Source organism: Callospermophilus lateralis, chromosome X (genome assembly GCF_048772815.1).
Source record: "Callospermophilus lateralis isolate mCalLat2 chromosome X, mCalLat2.hap1, whole genome shotgun sequence".
NCBI lineage: Eukaryota > Metazoa > Chordata > Mammalia > Rodentia > Sciuridae > Callospermophilus > Callospermophilus lateralis.
In genome coordinates this window covers 95,708,129-95,724,059 of record NC_135325.1, presented here as the reverse complement: position 1 = coordinate 95,724,059, position 15,931 = coordinate 95,708,129, and the positions used below count along the sequence as shown (strand labels likewise).

Genomic DNA, 15,931 nt, shown 5'->3' with positions numbered 1-15,931 from the left:
TTCTTTTAGCATTTAATAATGATGCAAAAAATAGCTCAGCATACAATATAAGACAACTTCCCATCTTCAGACTAGTTTTATCCAAGTGTCTTTATGAAGTGAGAATTACCCAGCTCTATCTACATAAGAGTACAGATTATAAACTCCAATCATTTAAGCTGCTCATTAAACCAGCATCTGCTCCAAGTAAATGATGGAGGATAGCTGATACCACTTCTAGTTTTCCAGATCACAGAAAGGCAGGGCTGTGAAGACAGTTTATTATTAGCTAATTTTCTGTAATACTGCAAGTATTCCATCTTCATATTTTCTCTTCTATCTATGGGTAAAGAATGCCAGCCTCTGTATTAATAAAATTATCTAACATTCTCTACATTTTTAGCAAATAAGCTGTTGAAAACCAAAAAAATGGTAACATTTAAATCCCCCAAATAAGGGGAAAGTTTATTAAAATAAATTAATGTAACTTACTCTAGAAGTATAAGGATGTTTATCAGTTCCTGAGGAGATACTTTATTCCAGTAAGTTAAGAGAGTATCTGAAAATGGATCAAATAAAGTATTAGATGTTGAAATAATGAGCAAATAGGACAGTGAGATCCCCAAGTACCAATAATCCAGCTTCAACAACCTATCGACTCACAGTTTTATCTATACGCTCTCCCTTCCCAGTGCTCATCAGTTTCCTTTTGAATTAACTGCAAATATACCATTTAATCTAAGTATTTCAGTTTCCACACTAGGTTTTTTTTTTTTTTTTTGGTGGGATTGGGATTGAACCCAAGGGCACTACACCACTGCATTATATCCCCAGCCCTTTTTACTTATTGTGAGACAGGTTCTAGCTAACTTGCTCAGGTTGGTTTCCAACTTGCCATCTTCCTTGCCTCAGCCTCCCGAGTTGCTGAATTACAAGCATGTGCTACTATACCCATCTATTCCCAAATTTCCTTTAATTTACTTTGTAAATGTTCTTTTGGATGGTTTATATCAATCTCCACATTATTCCTAAAGCCAAAGGAAGGGAAGTTATGTTTGTATTTTAGACCTGGAGTTTTTGTTTTGCTTTTATTTTTTTAGGGGGTTGGGGGTGGGGGTGATACCAGGGATTAAACTCAGGGGGACTCGACCACCAGCCCTATTTTGTATTTTATTTAGAGACAAGGTGTCTCTGAGTTGCTTAGCAGCCTCACAGTTCCTGAGGCTGGCTTTGAACTCCCAATCCTCCTGTCTCAGCCTCCCCAGCTGCTAGGATAACAGGTGTATGCCATCTTGCCCGGCTAGACCTGGGGTTTTTAATGAATTCAAAATTTTATGCAAGATGGTGAGTTTGTGTGCATTTTTCTGAGGAGAGGAGCCTTTACCTGCTATGCAAAGGGCTCTGTGAATCCAAAAGTCTAAGAGCTTTAAGCTTTATTTTCTTTCTTCCATCTATTTGCCTTTAAATTACAAACTCTGGTGTTCTCTCTACTTACTTATCTAGCTTTGAAATAACTATATCAGATAGAAAAATCCCTTAAATCATATATACTTCTTTTTATCCATTTCTTTACTTCCCCAACACACCACTAAGATCCTTTTTTAAAAAATGTTTATTTTTTAGTTGTAGTCAGACACAATACCTTTATTTTATTTATTTATTTAGGATGGAACCCAGGGCCTCGCACGTGCTAGGCAAGCACTCTATTGATGAGCCACAACCCCCCAGCCCTACCACTAAGATCCTTTAAAAAAAAGAAATTAAAAATATTAAAACCTTATCATTATTTAACTTTCAATTCCATTTTATTCTACTCTGATATAGCTAATGGTGTCAGAAGATCCTCCTCTCAACATCAAAAATTTGTTAAGTTTCTCAAAAACCAAGAAAACGACTCAATTTCCAACCTAGTTATAGACCTCAGAAAATAGGGATGGAAGATGAAACAATGTTGCCTTTATGGAGGGGGTGAAGGGGATTAGGGAGTTTGTGGACTTTTGACTTGGCCACTTCCAGTTGTTTTACGATACTGATAGTTTTCAACAATTACAAAATATCAATCATCAATAATAAAAAATGTTAAGAGTTAAATTTGGTTTGGTTTAGAAATTAATCTAGAAGTGACTTCCGGTCCCCCCCCACAATGCATTTTGGTATCTTTCTGCCCCTAGGAGCTAGGTCTTCCCCCAGAATTCAATGGGTTTCCGGTCTCTGGTCAACTGGCAGCCTGCCGTTCGCCATTTCGACGACCTAGGCTCCCCTCTTCGGCACAACGGCTTTTCCGAACAAAAGCCTTTGTGCCTCCTTTCTAGAAAAGCACTGGTATGTTCGGTACACCCCTGAATATCCACCCGCACACCTGTGCCCTAAAGCAGCTCCTGAGAAGGTCTATGGGGTGGAAGGGGTGATTTTTGAGGCGTCATACTCTATACTCAGCTGCTCCTCCGCCATTTTCTAAGCTTCTCTGTGAAGCCACTGGGACTAATACAGTTGTTTCAAATCCGGGAAACATGATGCGGGCAGGCAACAAGGGTGGAGGACAGAGGGGAGATGATAGGAAGTCTTCAGGAAAAGATAAAGTGCGGCTTAGTGTATGTGACTTGTCATCCGATGAATTTAAAAAGACATGGCTAACGCTAAAAGAGCTCCATGATAAAGAACTGTACCGTTTACAGACAAAATTAACGAGTATGAGGAAGTTGCGAATAGCAGACGGAAGGCAGTCAGGCTCGACGGCCCGAATTAGAGAGTTGACCGAACAGCATGACATCCTCAATAGTACCATTCACGACTTGCAAGACCAGTTAAATGCAAAAACATGTGATCGCTGTTTAATAAATGAAGCATATAGGAACACACTACAGCAAGAATTTAATAACATGCAACAACAAAATCTTAGGTTTATTGCTGAGCTCAATGCAGAAACAAAAAAGTTAAGAGAAGAAAATAAAAGACTTTCTGCAATAGTAAAGTCGAGCCAGCCAAAGTTTCATATTTCTTTTTCTGATAGTGATGACGATGATTTCATTCCTTGTACTCAAAAGACTAAACCAGTTTTTTCAGTGAGGGAGCCTACACAGTTAACTCAGGTGCATGTTCCTATAAGACCAGTAAGGAAACCACATAAGGAACAGATGAAACCTATAAGTAAAATGGAACTGGAACAAAGTCCAAAGTTTCCAATTCCATTTGGTAGTCAAGACCTCTTTGAAGTGCCAGAGACCTCTTTTGAGAATACTCCCTCTAATGATGGCAAGCCTCCCACGCAAGGAGGCATTGCCTACCTGAAGTCATTTTCAGGTTTTTCTTTAACATCTTCATTTGATTCTCAAAAGAGGGATGGATTTCAAGGTGCCACAAGCCTTATTGAAAAAAAGGTTGGCCAGCCAAAAAGGAAACATGAAACAATTGCCACAGAAAAGGCTTCCACACAAAATCGTGAAAGTAAAATTAGATTCTGTTGGAGCCTTTCTAGTGTTTCCTCAAGAGAAAGTGCACCTACTCAGATAGTATCTGAAACTTCAGAGGAAAATATGCCTGGTTATGATAGAAGCGTGTTTGCCCCTTTTACACAGAAAAGGGAAACACTCCCCTTGAATGTATTTCCTTTTGACTATACTTCAAAATCTAGTGGGAGAAAAAGATCAGCATTTGGTATTCCTTGTTACAACATTGGCTTTTCAAACAGAGATGGCAGTACTGAGATGCCTTCCTGTGAGCAAGTTGCTCCAAAGAATGCTAATGAATCTACAAATGCAGGGTATGCCACAGTTAAGCCTCAAGCTGATTTGGAGAGTGCCCTCTTGGGGCCTACACTGAAAAGAAAAGCCAAGATACAGTTAGAAAAAAAGAAGTAGATTCCCCACTGAGGGGGATCTCTCTCAATGCAAATGTTTTATTTTTCAAGAGGACAGTCTTCATGTGAATTCAGACTGTGTAACTGATAACTCCTGACTCTTGACAGTTAAGATCTGAAAAATGTTTGGTAAATGACTTTAAAATAGTTAATTATTGTCAATTAATAAAATGTAGCTTAAAATACAGAAGGAAATTGATTCTTAAGAATTCCTCTACTTCCACATCAAAGTATCCAGACAGATCATCTTTTTGTTGATGTTAAAGTTACAACTGTTTATGACACAGTAAATATAATGAAAGCCAAAAGAGACCATGAAGAGAATAACTCATAAGAACTCAACATTTAAATGCATATACAATAACTAAAATATTTACAAAACAAGAAAAAGTGGCTAGAATGAACTATTGAAAAGGATCCAAAAGCATCTTTCAGAATAAAGTGGACATGACTTTACAGATAAACAGCATGACATTATACATACAAAGGAAAAAGAGGAAATATGACAGAGACTACATACAAGTTAATGACAGAGACTATATAAAAGTTATTGAAAATGTGCTTTTATTAAAATAAAAAAGCAAGAACAGAAGAAAGAAAAACATAATTAACAAAGACAAAATATTTGGCAGACAGCAAGCAAGATCAACATTTACGAGAAGAGGAACTATAAAGGTCACAAGAAATAAAACAGTTATGGTTTTACCCATGACATTTAAAAAAAAGCAGCCAGAGACTTGTCACTGGTTAGCAATAGTATGCATGGTGTATGTGTATGTGTGTGTGTGTGTGTGTGTATGTATAATGAAGTGGAGGAGGGGAGAACTACACAGTCTCTCCTTTCTCTGTTCTTTCTCCCTCTTTCTATCTTTCTCTATCTCTCTCTTTCTGTCTCTCTCTCTCTCTTCCGTTCTTGCTTTCTTTGGGTTGTAGTGGTATCCAGACATTTTATTATTCAGTTTGTTTTTCATGCATATATTACTTGGGTGTCATTACAAAAAATTACTGAGAATTCATCTACTATAAAATTACCGTTTAAAGAGTCTACAATACAGTAGCTTATAGTATATCCAGAATTGTGAAACTATCACAAATGTGATTAAATGTTTTAGAACATTCTCATGGCTATAAAAAGAAAAACCATAATATCAGCAATCAACTTCCATATTCTCCCAGTTTTAATCTTGTGGGAAGACAAAAACTGTATGTTGTGATTTTATCCATTATCTCTTGGAATGAAATAACACTGGTGGTAAAAATTCTGTTCCTTTATTTCTTTCCCAAAACTTGGACACCCATCACATAGCTTCAATATGATCTGACTTTTACTTTTACAATTTAGTACATTCATAAGGCTTAAAGATTTTTACTTATTTTATTAATGTACTTTACAATTTATTATTCATATCTAGCTAAGAATTTATTTTAAAGTTTAGCTAGTTGACTTATCAATTTATTTTGTCTTTTTTGTATTGCTTTATGTATATATATCTTGCATTATTACAAAAATATTTAAAGCAGCTAATATCTATTAAAAAATTTTTTAAAATAAAAATAGGCTGGGAATGTAGCTCAGTGGCAGAGTTCATATTTTGCATGCATGAGACCCTGGGTTCAAATCCCCAGTGCCACAATTTTTTTCCATATATAGGCTAGGGGTTTCACTCAGTGGTGAAGCACTTGTCTAACATGCAAAGCCCTGGGTTTGGTCCCCAGTAACAGAAAAGAATATTAAAATTTTTTAAATAAAAAAATAGGGGGAAAAACTTAATACAAGATAATATGTTGATCTGAACCAGGTGCCGTTTTTTTTGCTTTATTTATTATTTACATATTTATGAGGCATTATGTGATGTTTCAATACATGTATGCACTGTGTAATGCTTAACCCAGGTGGCTTTTGTTTTTATTCTTGTGTACTTTTTTTTTAAACAAAAGTATTAAGAAAAGGAAGAAGAGGCAGGGAATTGTGTTAATATATATGCCATTTGAGAATAAGATAATCTGAATTTACTTTCACAGAACATGCAGTTTACAAAAATCCTTTGGTTATGTTCCATCATATAGAATATGTAAATAATATAGTGTCCATCAAGAAGAAAAGCAGCCTAACAACCCGATACCAGAAAATACCACAGAGTGATACTGCAAAATAAAAATGGCATTGTTACCCTCCGAAAAACCTTCCTGTCTTTTTGTTTCTGATTTTTCAAATCCTGGGTCAAATAAAAGCTAAAGTGTTAAATATGAACTATGTATTATTATTCCATTCCTGTTATATTGGTCATTTAATGAATCATATATACTGCATGAAAATATGTTTAGCTCTTCTAAAAACATTGCATCATTTTATAATTTATAAAATTATTTTTAAATTATTTCAAGGAATCAAACCTGTATGAGTAACAAACTTATTTTGAGATTGATTTAAAGATCAGAATCTGCAAAGATATCTCCCCCTGGTCCCCTCAGGATAGAACCCAGAGCCTTGTTCAGTATGCTGGTAACTCACCTTCAGAAATCATTTTTACTATATATAAGTAGCACATCAAGAGACTTCTGATTTCATACTGGTCCAGCCTGTTATACTGGGATATACTATTCCTTGTTGAACTCTGTCGGGTCTGTAATATAAAGATAATGTATTGTGAAATACTATAGCATAATTTTCCATCGGCTTAGGCTTGATAACTAATTTTTAACACTAGCCATATTTGGGAAATTTAAAACTTAAAAAAAAAAAAAAACTTACATCACACCTAGCAGGTAAACAGGCTGAATCTTTTTTGATAGAGTACCTACTAATATCACTGGAAATTATCTTAGGGTCTCCAAAAAGATATTGTCTTGAATACTGTGTTTGTTTCATTCCCATATGCTTGTATTTTGGTAGCAACACTTAAAAATAATCATGTGACTATTTGAGGAAAAATAACTTATATAGAGGACTAATTTAACGTATATGAAAACAAACATTTTAACTTTAATTTGAACTCCTATTTAGAGTTTATTAAATTCCACCCTTCAATCAGTGATCAGCTAATCTGTCTAAAAAATTGGCTAGTGATTTTATGATAAGATACTATACTAAGGAGGACCTAGTAATGCTTCAAAATTAGAGCCTCTACAAAGTAGTGATGGTTCTGCTATTTAATGGCATCTATTGAAATTATCAGAAGTTAATCATGACAAAAAGCTGATTTATGGGAGGATTTATATGAATATCAGTTATCTCCTAAAGAATTTACTCTTGTTAAAAACCAATACTTTAAAAACAAAAAAACAATACTTTCAGTGGAGCTATACTGAGGATACACATCTCTGAAGGTAGGATTTCCTAAGGAAGAACCTTCATATGGAACATAAAAGACCTAGGTGTTGATTGCTTATTAGCTATGTGACTAATAGCAACTCATTTAACTGCTCTGACTTTGTTTCCCTTGCCTCTAACAGTGTCTGGTGTCATAATTTTAAATGGTATGATGTACGACCTATTGTGAATAAATTACAGTTACTCAAAGGTTCAAAGTAGTCCGTTGGTTCTCAAAGTGTGCTTGTCAACCAGCAGTATCAGCATCACTTACGAACTTAAGAGATATAAATTAGTAGGCCCTGTTCCAGACCTATTGGGTTCCATCCCTCATTCTGGGGGTAAGTTCCAGCCATCCATTTTTATTATGTTGTCCATATGATTTGAATACATATTTAAGAATGACTAACATAGGAGGAGATAAAGAGAAGTTAAAAGTCTGAATTTGGGGGGCTGGGCTTGTGGCTCAGTGGTAGAGTGCTCACCTAGCACAGCCTAGCACACGTGCGGCACTGGATTTGATCCTCAGCACCACATTAAAAAAAATAAAATAAGGGTTACTGTGTCCACCTACAACTAAAACAAATATTTTTTTAAATTTTTTTTAAGACGTCTGGGATTTGGGTATGGTCCTACCATAGCTGTGTGGTTATTCTAAATTACAATCCCTGATTTTCATTTATAAACCAAGTGTTTGAGTGTATTATTTTTATGGACCCTTTCCAACTCTAATTTTATTATTCTATGATTTTACTTAGCAATGTAGCAAAACTTTACAGGTCTAAAATGCAGTCTCTGCTCAGGGGACACACAATTCAGACTTTAATGTTATACTTTAAACAACTTGATGGAAGAGTTGGAAAACATTCGAATGAAGTGATGGTAGGACTCTGTCTGAGACCATCAATTTGTCAACCTAAATTTATTTCTCTCAAGTTAATGTCATTATAGCAAAGAAATGAAAGGCTGAATCAATTCTATTAGTATGTGCTTTGTTTTAAATGATAAGGCACATTAGATATTTTAAACTTGAATTTTCCCTCTCTGGAACAGGCTACAGTGTGCTATGGTTAAAGGAGATACTCAGAATGCTTAAAGATGAATTCCTTACTCCCTTTAAAAAGTTTGAGATATTCAAGTAAGCCATTTAGGATGGTACATGCCTTTAGTCTCAGCTACTTAGGAGATGGAGGTGGGATGATCTCTTGCTTGATCTTAGAGTTTGAGGTCAGCCTGGGCAACATAGACCCTCATCTCAAAAACATATACAAGTAAATAATTAACAAATAAAATTTCATACTATTAAAAAAAGATATTCAAATAATAGCTGCCAAGGTAGGAAGGGACTGCTAAAATACCAAAGAATTATGGGATGCTTTTTACAGATTTACAGAGTGGCATATTTATATAAAAGAAACATATTAGCCTAACAAATCAGTAGGGTTATTCTACATACTAAAGTTCTTACATTTTCACCAGTGTTGCTCTGATCTGGAAATCCTGTTGCTCCTTCTGGGATGAGAGAACCCCTTGAATCCTCCCTCTTCATTCCATGTCCATTTTGAAAAGACCCATAGGCTAGGGGAAAGAGCCAAGTTCTTGTTAGCAACAGGAGAATCCATCAAGTATATTTTTAAAATAAGTATTAGATTAATTTATATAAACTTATACTATAGGGAACCAATGTTGGTTATCTAAAATGTGAAATTTACATCAAAACACCAGAAGAAAGCTAGTCAAGGTTAAAAAAATATTTTTTACTCCTTAAAACACTTTGCTATGTATAAAACTGTAAGAAATTCCTTGGAAGTCATAAAATAAAGCCATGTAATTTGAGAAACACTCTTATAGGAAAGAAAAATTTGGCCCAGAAAAAGGTAGTGTCTTACCTGAAATTGGTGACAGACAACAGGATGGGAAATCATTATCTTCTATTTACTCAAGAATATTGAGCTACATTTTAAACAAACTTAGACAACTGAGGCAAGTATGAGTCAGATTTTTAATTCAACTTTAGTAGAGATCATGATAATATAGTTCTATTATGAAATATTTCAAAGCTACAGAAGTACATGGTACATTTCATTTTTCCACTTTTTAACTGGTACATAATTAAACTTAATAATGGGATTCATTAAGCATATTCATATATGCACATAAGATAACTTGATTGATCTCATTTCCCAGTAACCTTCTCTTTTCCTACCCTCCTCCTTCTCCTACAGGGTACATTTCAAAATACTTAAGCAATGTATAATTTTTAAATGTATAATTTTAAAATTACCAGTGTCTTTTTCAGTGCTCAGACTCCCTCTATTCGTAGGTGAAGTAAAGCCACATGGAAACTCATCCCTGGATGCCTGAACAGAATATGATTCTTGTATTATTAAACAAATTTGTACACTAGCAAGAGAAATCTGAATTAACAGAATAAAATGGCAACCAAATTTTAAACAAAGCTCATTGTAAAAGTCTAACTCAAGTACTAAATTTAAGGGACTCTTTTTAAAAAATGTCTACTAGCCAATTATTACAACTATGACCTCTGGCCAAGTGATATAACTTTAAATGGCTGTAACCAGAAAAAATATAAACATGGTTCAGCACTCTTCCTAGGAGCAAGGGGCAATTCTAGAAGTAGGGATGTGGTCAGAAGCTCTAAGTTAACTTGAGCTGCAAAAGAAAGAAGAGATGAGTGAAATGCTTCCAAATATCATTGTTCACTGTATGTGGAATGGACATAAGCATGAAGCTAATGTGTTGTGAAGAAACACCAGCCTGATACCCAGATAGGTGATATAGCATCCTAATTGACATGATCAAATGCCACAGGCAAGAAAACCATCAGGCAAACTTAAAAGTGGCTTTCACATGAACCTGGAGTAGGCTTAACAAATTATCTGGGGAATTTCACAAGGAAAATTTCCATAGTAAGTTGTGAAGGACAGTTTAACCTGCCCCAATAATATGACAGGTTCAAAGTGCAAAGGTGATCATGGGCCATACAGAACATGGAAGGGGGCAGGAGTTAATAGTTTCACTGGGCAGACTAATATAAAGTGTATAATTCTATACAAATATCTGTCTATCTGGTACTGGGAATTGATCCCAAGGGCACTCTACCAATGAGCTATATCCCCAGCCCTTCTTCTTCCTTTTTTTTTTTTTTTTTTTTTGAGAAAGCATTTTGCTAGATTACAGAGATTGGCCTCAACCTTGTGTTCCTCTTGGCTTATCCTTTTCAAGTTGCTGGTATCAGGCATGCACCATTGTGCTAAGCTAACACCATCTTTTTAAAAGTTTTTAGATCATTCTTATTATTTTTTGTGGTGTGGTGGATTGGACCCAGGGTCTCAGGCATAGTAGGCAAGTGCTCTACTACCGAACTACATCCCCAGCCCCCTAACACCATATTGTAGTAGGGTCATTGGTAAATCGGAAAACTTGAAGAGGGGTGACTAAAAAATTAAAGGATTTGAAATGAAGTGGAGATACTTGGCATGGAGAAAAGTTTAGAAGGGACTTGTAGAAAGGATAGCTTGTGTCTCTAGAAGACCAAACTAGGACCAGTGAATAGAAACCTTTTTAGGTCTTAGATAAGAAGGTATGCTTTAATTATTACAATGGAAAAATTTTGTTTTGCCAAATAGGGGGCTGACTACCTCTCCAAAGCTCCTTCTTTTTTGAGGGCGGGAGTACTGGGGATTGAACCCAGGGGCACTTAACCACTGAGCCACATGCCAAGACAGATTCTCACTGAGTTACTTAGGGTCTCACTAGATTGCTGAGGCCAGCTTTGAACTTACAGATCCTCCTGCCTCAGCCTCCTAAACCACTGGTATTACTGTGCACCACCATCACCAGACAACGTTCCTTATTTTTAAAGGGGATTAAAAGAAAGCACAGACCAATTTTGATAAACTAAAAGAGACTACCAAGGGAAGGGAGAAGCAAAGGTATACAGTTTAATCCCCAGCATCTAACATTATGGAAGTGAAGACTCCTTTTACAGAGTTGGGGGGGGGCAGGGACAGAGATGGGGAATTGAACTCAGGGGCATATTACCACTGAGACACATCCCCAGCTTTTTTATTTGAGACAAGGTATCACTAAGCTGCTTAGGGCCTGGCTAAGTTGCTGAGGCTGGCCTTGTACTTGTGATCCTCCTGAGTTACTGAGATTATAGGAGTGTGTTACTGCAAACAGCTTTTTATTCAGTTTTCAAGTTGCATAAATATATCAAGGCATATTAACACCAGAAAGTATTAAGAACAAAACACTGGGCAGTGAGGCTGGGATTGTGGCTCAGTGGTAGTGCACTTGCCTAGCATGCATGAGGCACTGGGTTCAATTCTCAGCACCACATAAAAATAAATAAAATAAAGATCCATCAACAACTAAAACATTAAAAAAAAAGAACAAAACACTGGGGCAAGGGATTCTCTTGGACCCTGTTATTCAAAGAACAATCTTTGGACCAGAGGCATCCAAAAGCTTGTCAGAAACCAAACTCTCAAGCCCCATCCAAGAATTACTGAATTAGAATCAGTGTTTCACAATAATCTCCAGGTGATTCAAATGCAAATTAAATTTTGAGAAGCACTATTCTAGGAAAAGAGTGTAAATGTGAAAATGGAATAAAAAGTGAACTCATATGTACAGTATATAACCCCAATTCCAAATGGGTTTAGTAAAATAGAATAAAACTTGAACAGAATTGCATTAATACTTACAGAATTAGGCATTGCTGCACAAGAATACAAAGTATCTCGACCTGCTAGTCGCTGTATGTTTTCCAAAAGCAATCCAACAAATGGGAGGTACAATTGTGCTATTTTGGCTTGTTGGTTCTGAGAAATAATTAACAAAAGCTTAATTGGCGCATAATATGTATACATTATAATTAAACAAATGGCTCCATATATATCCACTTAAAAGATTGTATGTGGACAAATATAAATAAAAATTAGTGAGGCAGGAATCTGTTGATACTTAAGAGTCTCAAAACCAATTACCCCAGAACTTCATTGGCATTCTGATCTAATTACAATACAGAGCCAAATCATACCCCTCAAATAAAACTACATAAAGTAAAATGTTGTATTTAATAGCAGTCGACCCATAAAGCAGATAATACTAGTCTTCTTTTTGTCTGTCTTGTTTACTGCTTCATCTGTAGTGCCTGGGCACACAGCAGATGGTCAGTACACTGAATGAATGAATAAATAAATAAATGGAAGAAGTGAAAAAACAGTGAAGTACTGTATTGATTCAAGAAACACTTTTTGCTTTGATTAAAACTACAATGACAATCATCAGATGTGCCATAAGGAAATGAGAATATTAGACTGATATGACTATAAATAAGTAAATAAAGCTGGCTACTAACACAATTAATTTGTTGTCTCTTATACAAATGTATTTATCGTTTTCCTCAGCTACAGACATTTCTCACTGGATATGTACAAACATTCAAATCAGAGAAAACAATGATGGTGATGGTGTAAGACATAAAAGTTCCCCTCTGTATTTCAGAACTTTGGGAAGTTTGGAGGTTTAGATAAGGACAGCAGGGCAAAATGGTCAACCTATAGAATACAGAAGACCAAAAGTATCTCACTTGTTTGGGTTTCATTTCATTTCAATTTTCTGGCACTGAAAATTGAACCCATGGGTTCTCTACCACTTTTTACATATTTGTAAACAATTACCATACTTCCACCTTAATTCATTCTTAACAAGACTGAATAGCCTTCACTACTTTCCTTTTTTCCATGGCTTTCGTTTTGAGATTTCTCAGCTTGATGATTACCTTTCTTTTCCTAAATTTTCAGTGCCCCATTTGAGATTTGAGAAGAGGAATAGCTAGCAGGAGTGCAGGTTTTAGAATTAGACATGAGCTAACTTCAGACCTCTACCACTGAGGTATATCCCATCCCTCTTATATTTTTATTGTGACACAGGGTTTCACAAAGCTGCTGAGGCTCTTGCTAAATTGTTGAGGTTGGCCTCCAATTTTCAATCTTCCTGCCTTAGCATCTGGGTCACTAGGATTACAGGTGTGTACCTCTGAACCAGGATGCATTGATTCTTGAGGTTGAACAATTTTTCGTTTATTAGTTGGTTGTTTGCACTTTGTGAATTTCAGGAACCCTTCTTAACAGACTTCCTTCTAACACAGACCCCATCAATTATAATAGTCTCTCTCACCAGAAGATTAGGATTCAGTAGGTCTGGGCTGCCTCAGATGATGTTGATGTGCAGATATGAGAACCACTAAGGTAGTCCAACATCCTGCCTAAAGCAGGAATGGTCCAATGGTCCTTATATGCAATCTGACAATGGTTAGTTGGTAAAACTTACTTAAATTCCCAGTGCTTTGAGGCTGGGAAAAAACCCCACTACTTTTACATAGCGACCTTTTACATATTTGTAAATAGTTACCATGCATCCATCTTAATTCATTCTTAACAAGACTGAATAGCCTTCACTACTTTCCTTTTTGCTGTGACTTTCATTTTGAGATTTCTCAGCTTGATGACTACCTTTCTTTTTCTAATTTTTCAGTGCCCCATTTGAGATTTGAGAAGAGGAATAGCTAGCAGGAGTGCAGGTTTTAGAATTAGACTTGAGCAAACTTCAGACCTCCTATTATTGGCTGCTTAATGTGGGGTTTTGTTTTGTTACTAGGGATTGAACTCAGGGATGCTTAACCACTGAGCTTTACATCCACACCTTGTTATGTTTTATTTTTGAGATAGGGTTTTGCAGAGTTGCTTAGGGACTCACTAAATTGCTAAGGCTGGCTTTGAACTCACAATCCTCTTGCCTCAGCCTCCCAAATCACTGAGATTACAGCTGTGTGCTACCATGCCAGGCTAGCTACTTGATTTTGATCAAGTTATTTAATTGCAGTTTTCTTTTTGATAAATATAAATGGGAACAATGATAATTATAATTAATAATAATTTATGTGAGATATTTAAGATAGTAGCATATAGAAAATACTCAATAAAGTTTAGCAATTATTGTTAATATTATATAACACTCCCAGGTAAACAGAAACACAGAAAAACATAGTCATTTTCAAGTATATTAAAAGTTTTACCTGCATAAAAGACAGAAACAGTCTAAGAATTTATTAATAGATTAAAAAGAAGGTATATCCATGTGATGAAATACTATGCAACTATTCTTTTAAGAATGTGGAAGATCTAATCTTCAGGATGTATTGCTAAGTGAAAAAGAAAAATGCATGTTGGTTTCTATTATATATGTTTATATATATATCATGCAGGCTTGTTCATATATAAAATAAAAGTATAAATAAGAAACTGGTAACAGTAGTTGTTTTGAAAGAGATGAATTGGGGTAGGGAACTAAGGAATGGGACAAAGGCATTTTGATGTTTACTTTTTGCAATATATATGTGGATTATTTTTAAAGAAAGGAAAAAGAGGATTTGTCCACAGCCCAATAAGAAGTGAAAATATCAATTCTCTTAGGTGTTAATATCATTTATAATGGGTATAGGAACTATACAGACTGCAGAACAAATGTTAGACTTTGGACATTGATGTTGTTAAAAGGAAATATGTCTCCTGGTAATTAGCACAAGAGTTTAATTATGAGTAACACATAATATGTACCAACAATATCTCCAGAATTGCATTAGAGTAGGGGCTTTGGAGTGTGAAGGTGGTTGGAAAGGGTGGGGGATGACTAGGGAGTCTAATCTCAAAATAGGCTCTCCATAGGAAGCATTGTTTCTTCAAACTATGTACTAAGAATTATTTGGGGTCACTCTGAGGGACTTCATGAAAATTATGGAGACATTATACTCCTTCCCAACCCTCCCCCTTGCATCATCAAGAATGAGGAACATGTTGACAAATGACCTCTTATCCAGGTTGCTTGTGAACTCTTTGCACCACACAGTACAAAGACATTTTAAATCCTCATCTAACACAGTATAATTGAAGCTTTTGTTAAGTAGGCCCATAAAGCGAAGTTTTTCTGCAGAGAACCCTATAATATGTTCCTCCCTCCCTCCTTATTTATGTATTTATTTATTTGGTGCTGGGGATTGAACACAGGGTTTCACCTATGTCAAGCAAGCACTAAACCACTAAGCTACATCATCAACCATGCCTTTTTTAAAAAATTATTTTGAGACAAGGTCTCAACCTCCCAACCTGCCTCAGCTGGGGTTATAGGCGAGTGCATCTCACCTAGCCCCTATACTCATTTAATGCCTGGATGAAGCTTTTGAACAAAGAAGAAAGGACTTTAGAAGTCACTGAATGAGTAATGAAGCTTCTTATACCAAGCTTTCCCTTAACCTAAAACCTCAAGCTGTAATATTGTCTAATTAGATAATAATAGCTCTGTATATGCTTGTATGTGCATGCACATACTTTCCAAATTCTGAGAGCAGTAAAATGTCCCAGTTTGTGATGTTATATGTTTAAATTCCACCTATATGTAATACTCTTATGAAATTCCATATTCTTTCACTTTCATTTAAACAGGCAGTGGAGAAGGGAAGTTCATTTTGTACTTTTCCTGTGAATCATTTAAAAATCACAGCTAGACACACTTTCTTCCTCATTGCATATGATCTTTTTCTGCACTACTTGGAACATATAGCAGTTAAACAGAGTCCAGAATAAATTGTATCTAGCAAGACTTGTGAGTTAAAAAATTGGTAATTAAAAAAACATGAGTGGATGTCAGTGGCAAGCATTTTATAAAAGATAAATGGCAATACTATTAAAAAAGAATAA

At 35.6% G+C, this 15,931-nt stretch overlaps 1 protein-coding gene across 3 annotated transcripts in view; it reads right to left on the bottom strand.

The window, feature by feature from the left end:
- The window catches only part of Dock11 (dedicator of cytokinesis 11), a 193,047-nt gene that overhangs the window by 49,038 nt on the left and 128,078 nt on the right, over positions 1 to 15,931 (bottom strand). For all 3 annotated transcript variants that reach the window (XM_077107462.1, XM_077107464.1, XM_077107463.1), the window contains 5 exons: positions 11,879 to 11,995; positions 9,430 to 9,505; positions 8,614 to 8,723; positions 6,348 to 6,459; positions 472 to 538 (listed from right to left, as the gene is read on the bottom strand). In XM_077107462.1, the coding sequence (XP_076963577.1) occupies positions 472 to 538; positions 6,348 to 6,459; positions 8,614 to 8,723; positions 9,430 to 9,505; positions 11,879 to 11,995 (482 nt within the window). The remainder of the gene's footprint in view (positions 1 to 471; positions 539 to 6,347; positions 6,460 to 8,613; positions 8,724 to 9,429; positions 9,506 to 11,878; positions 11,996 to 15,931) is intronic.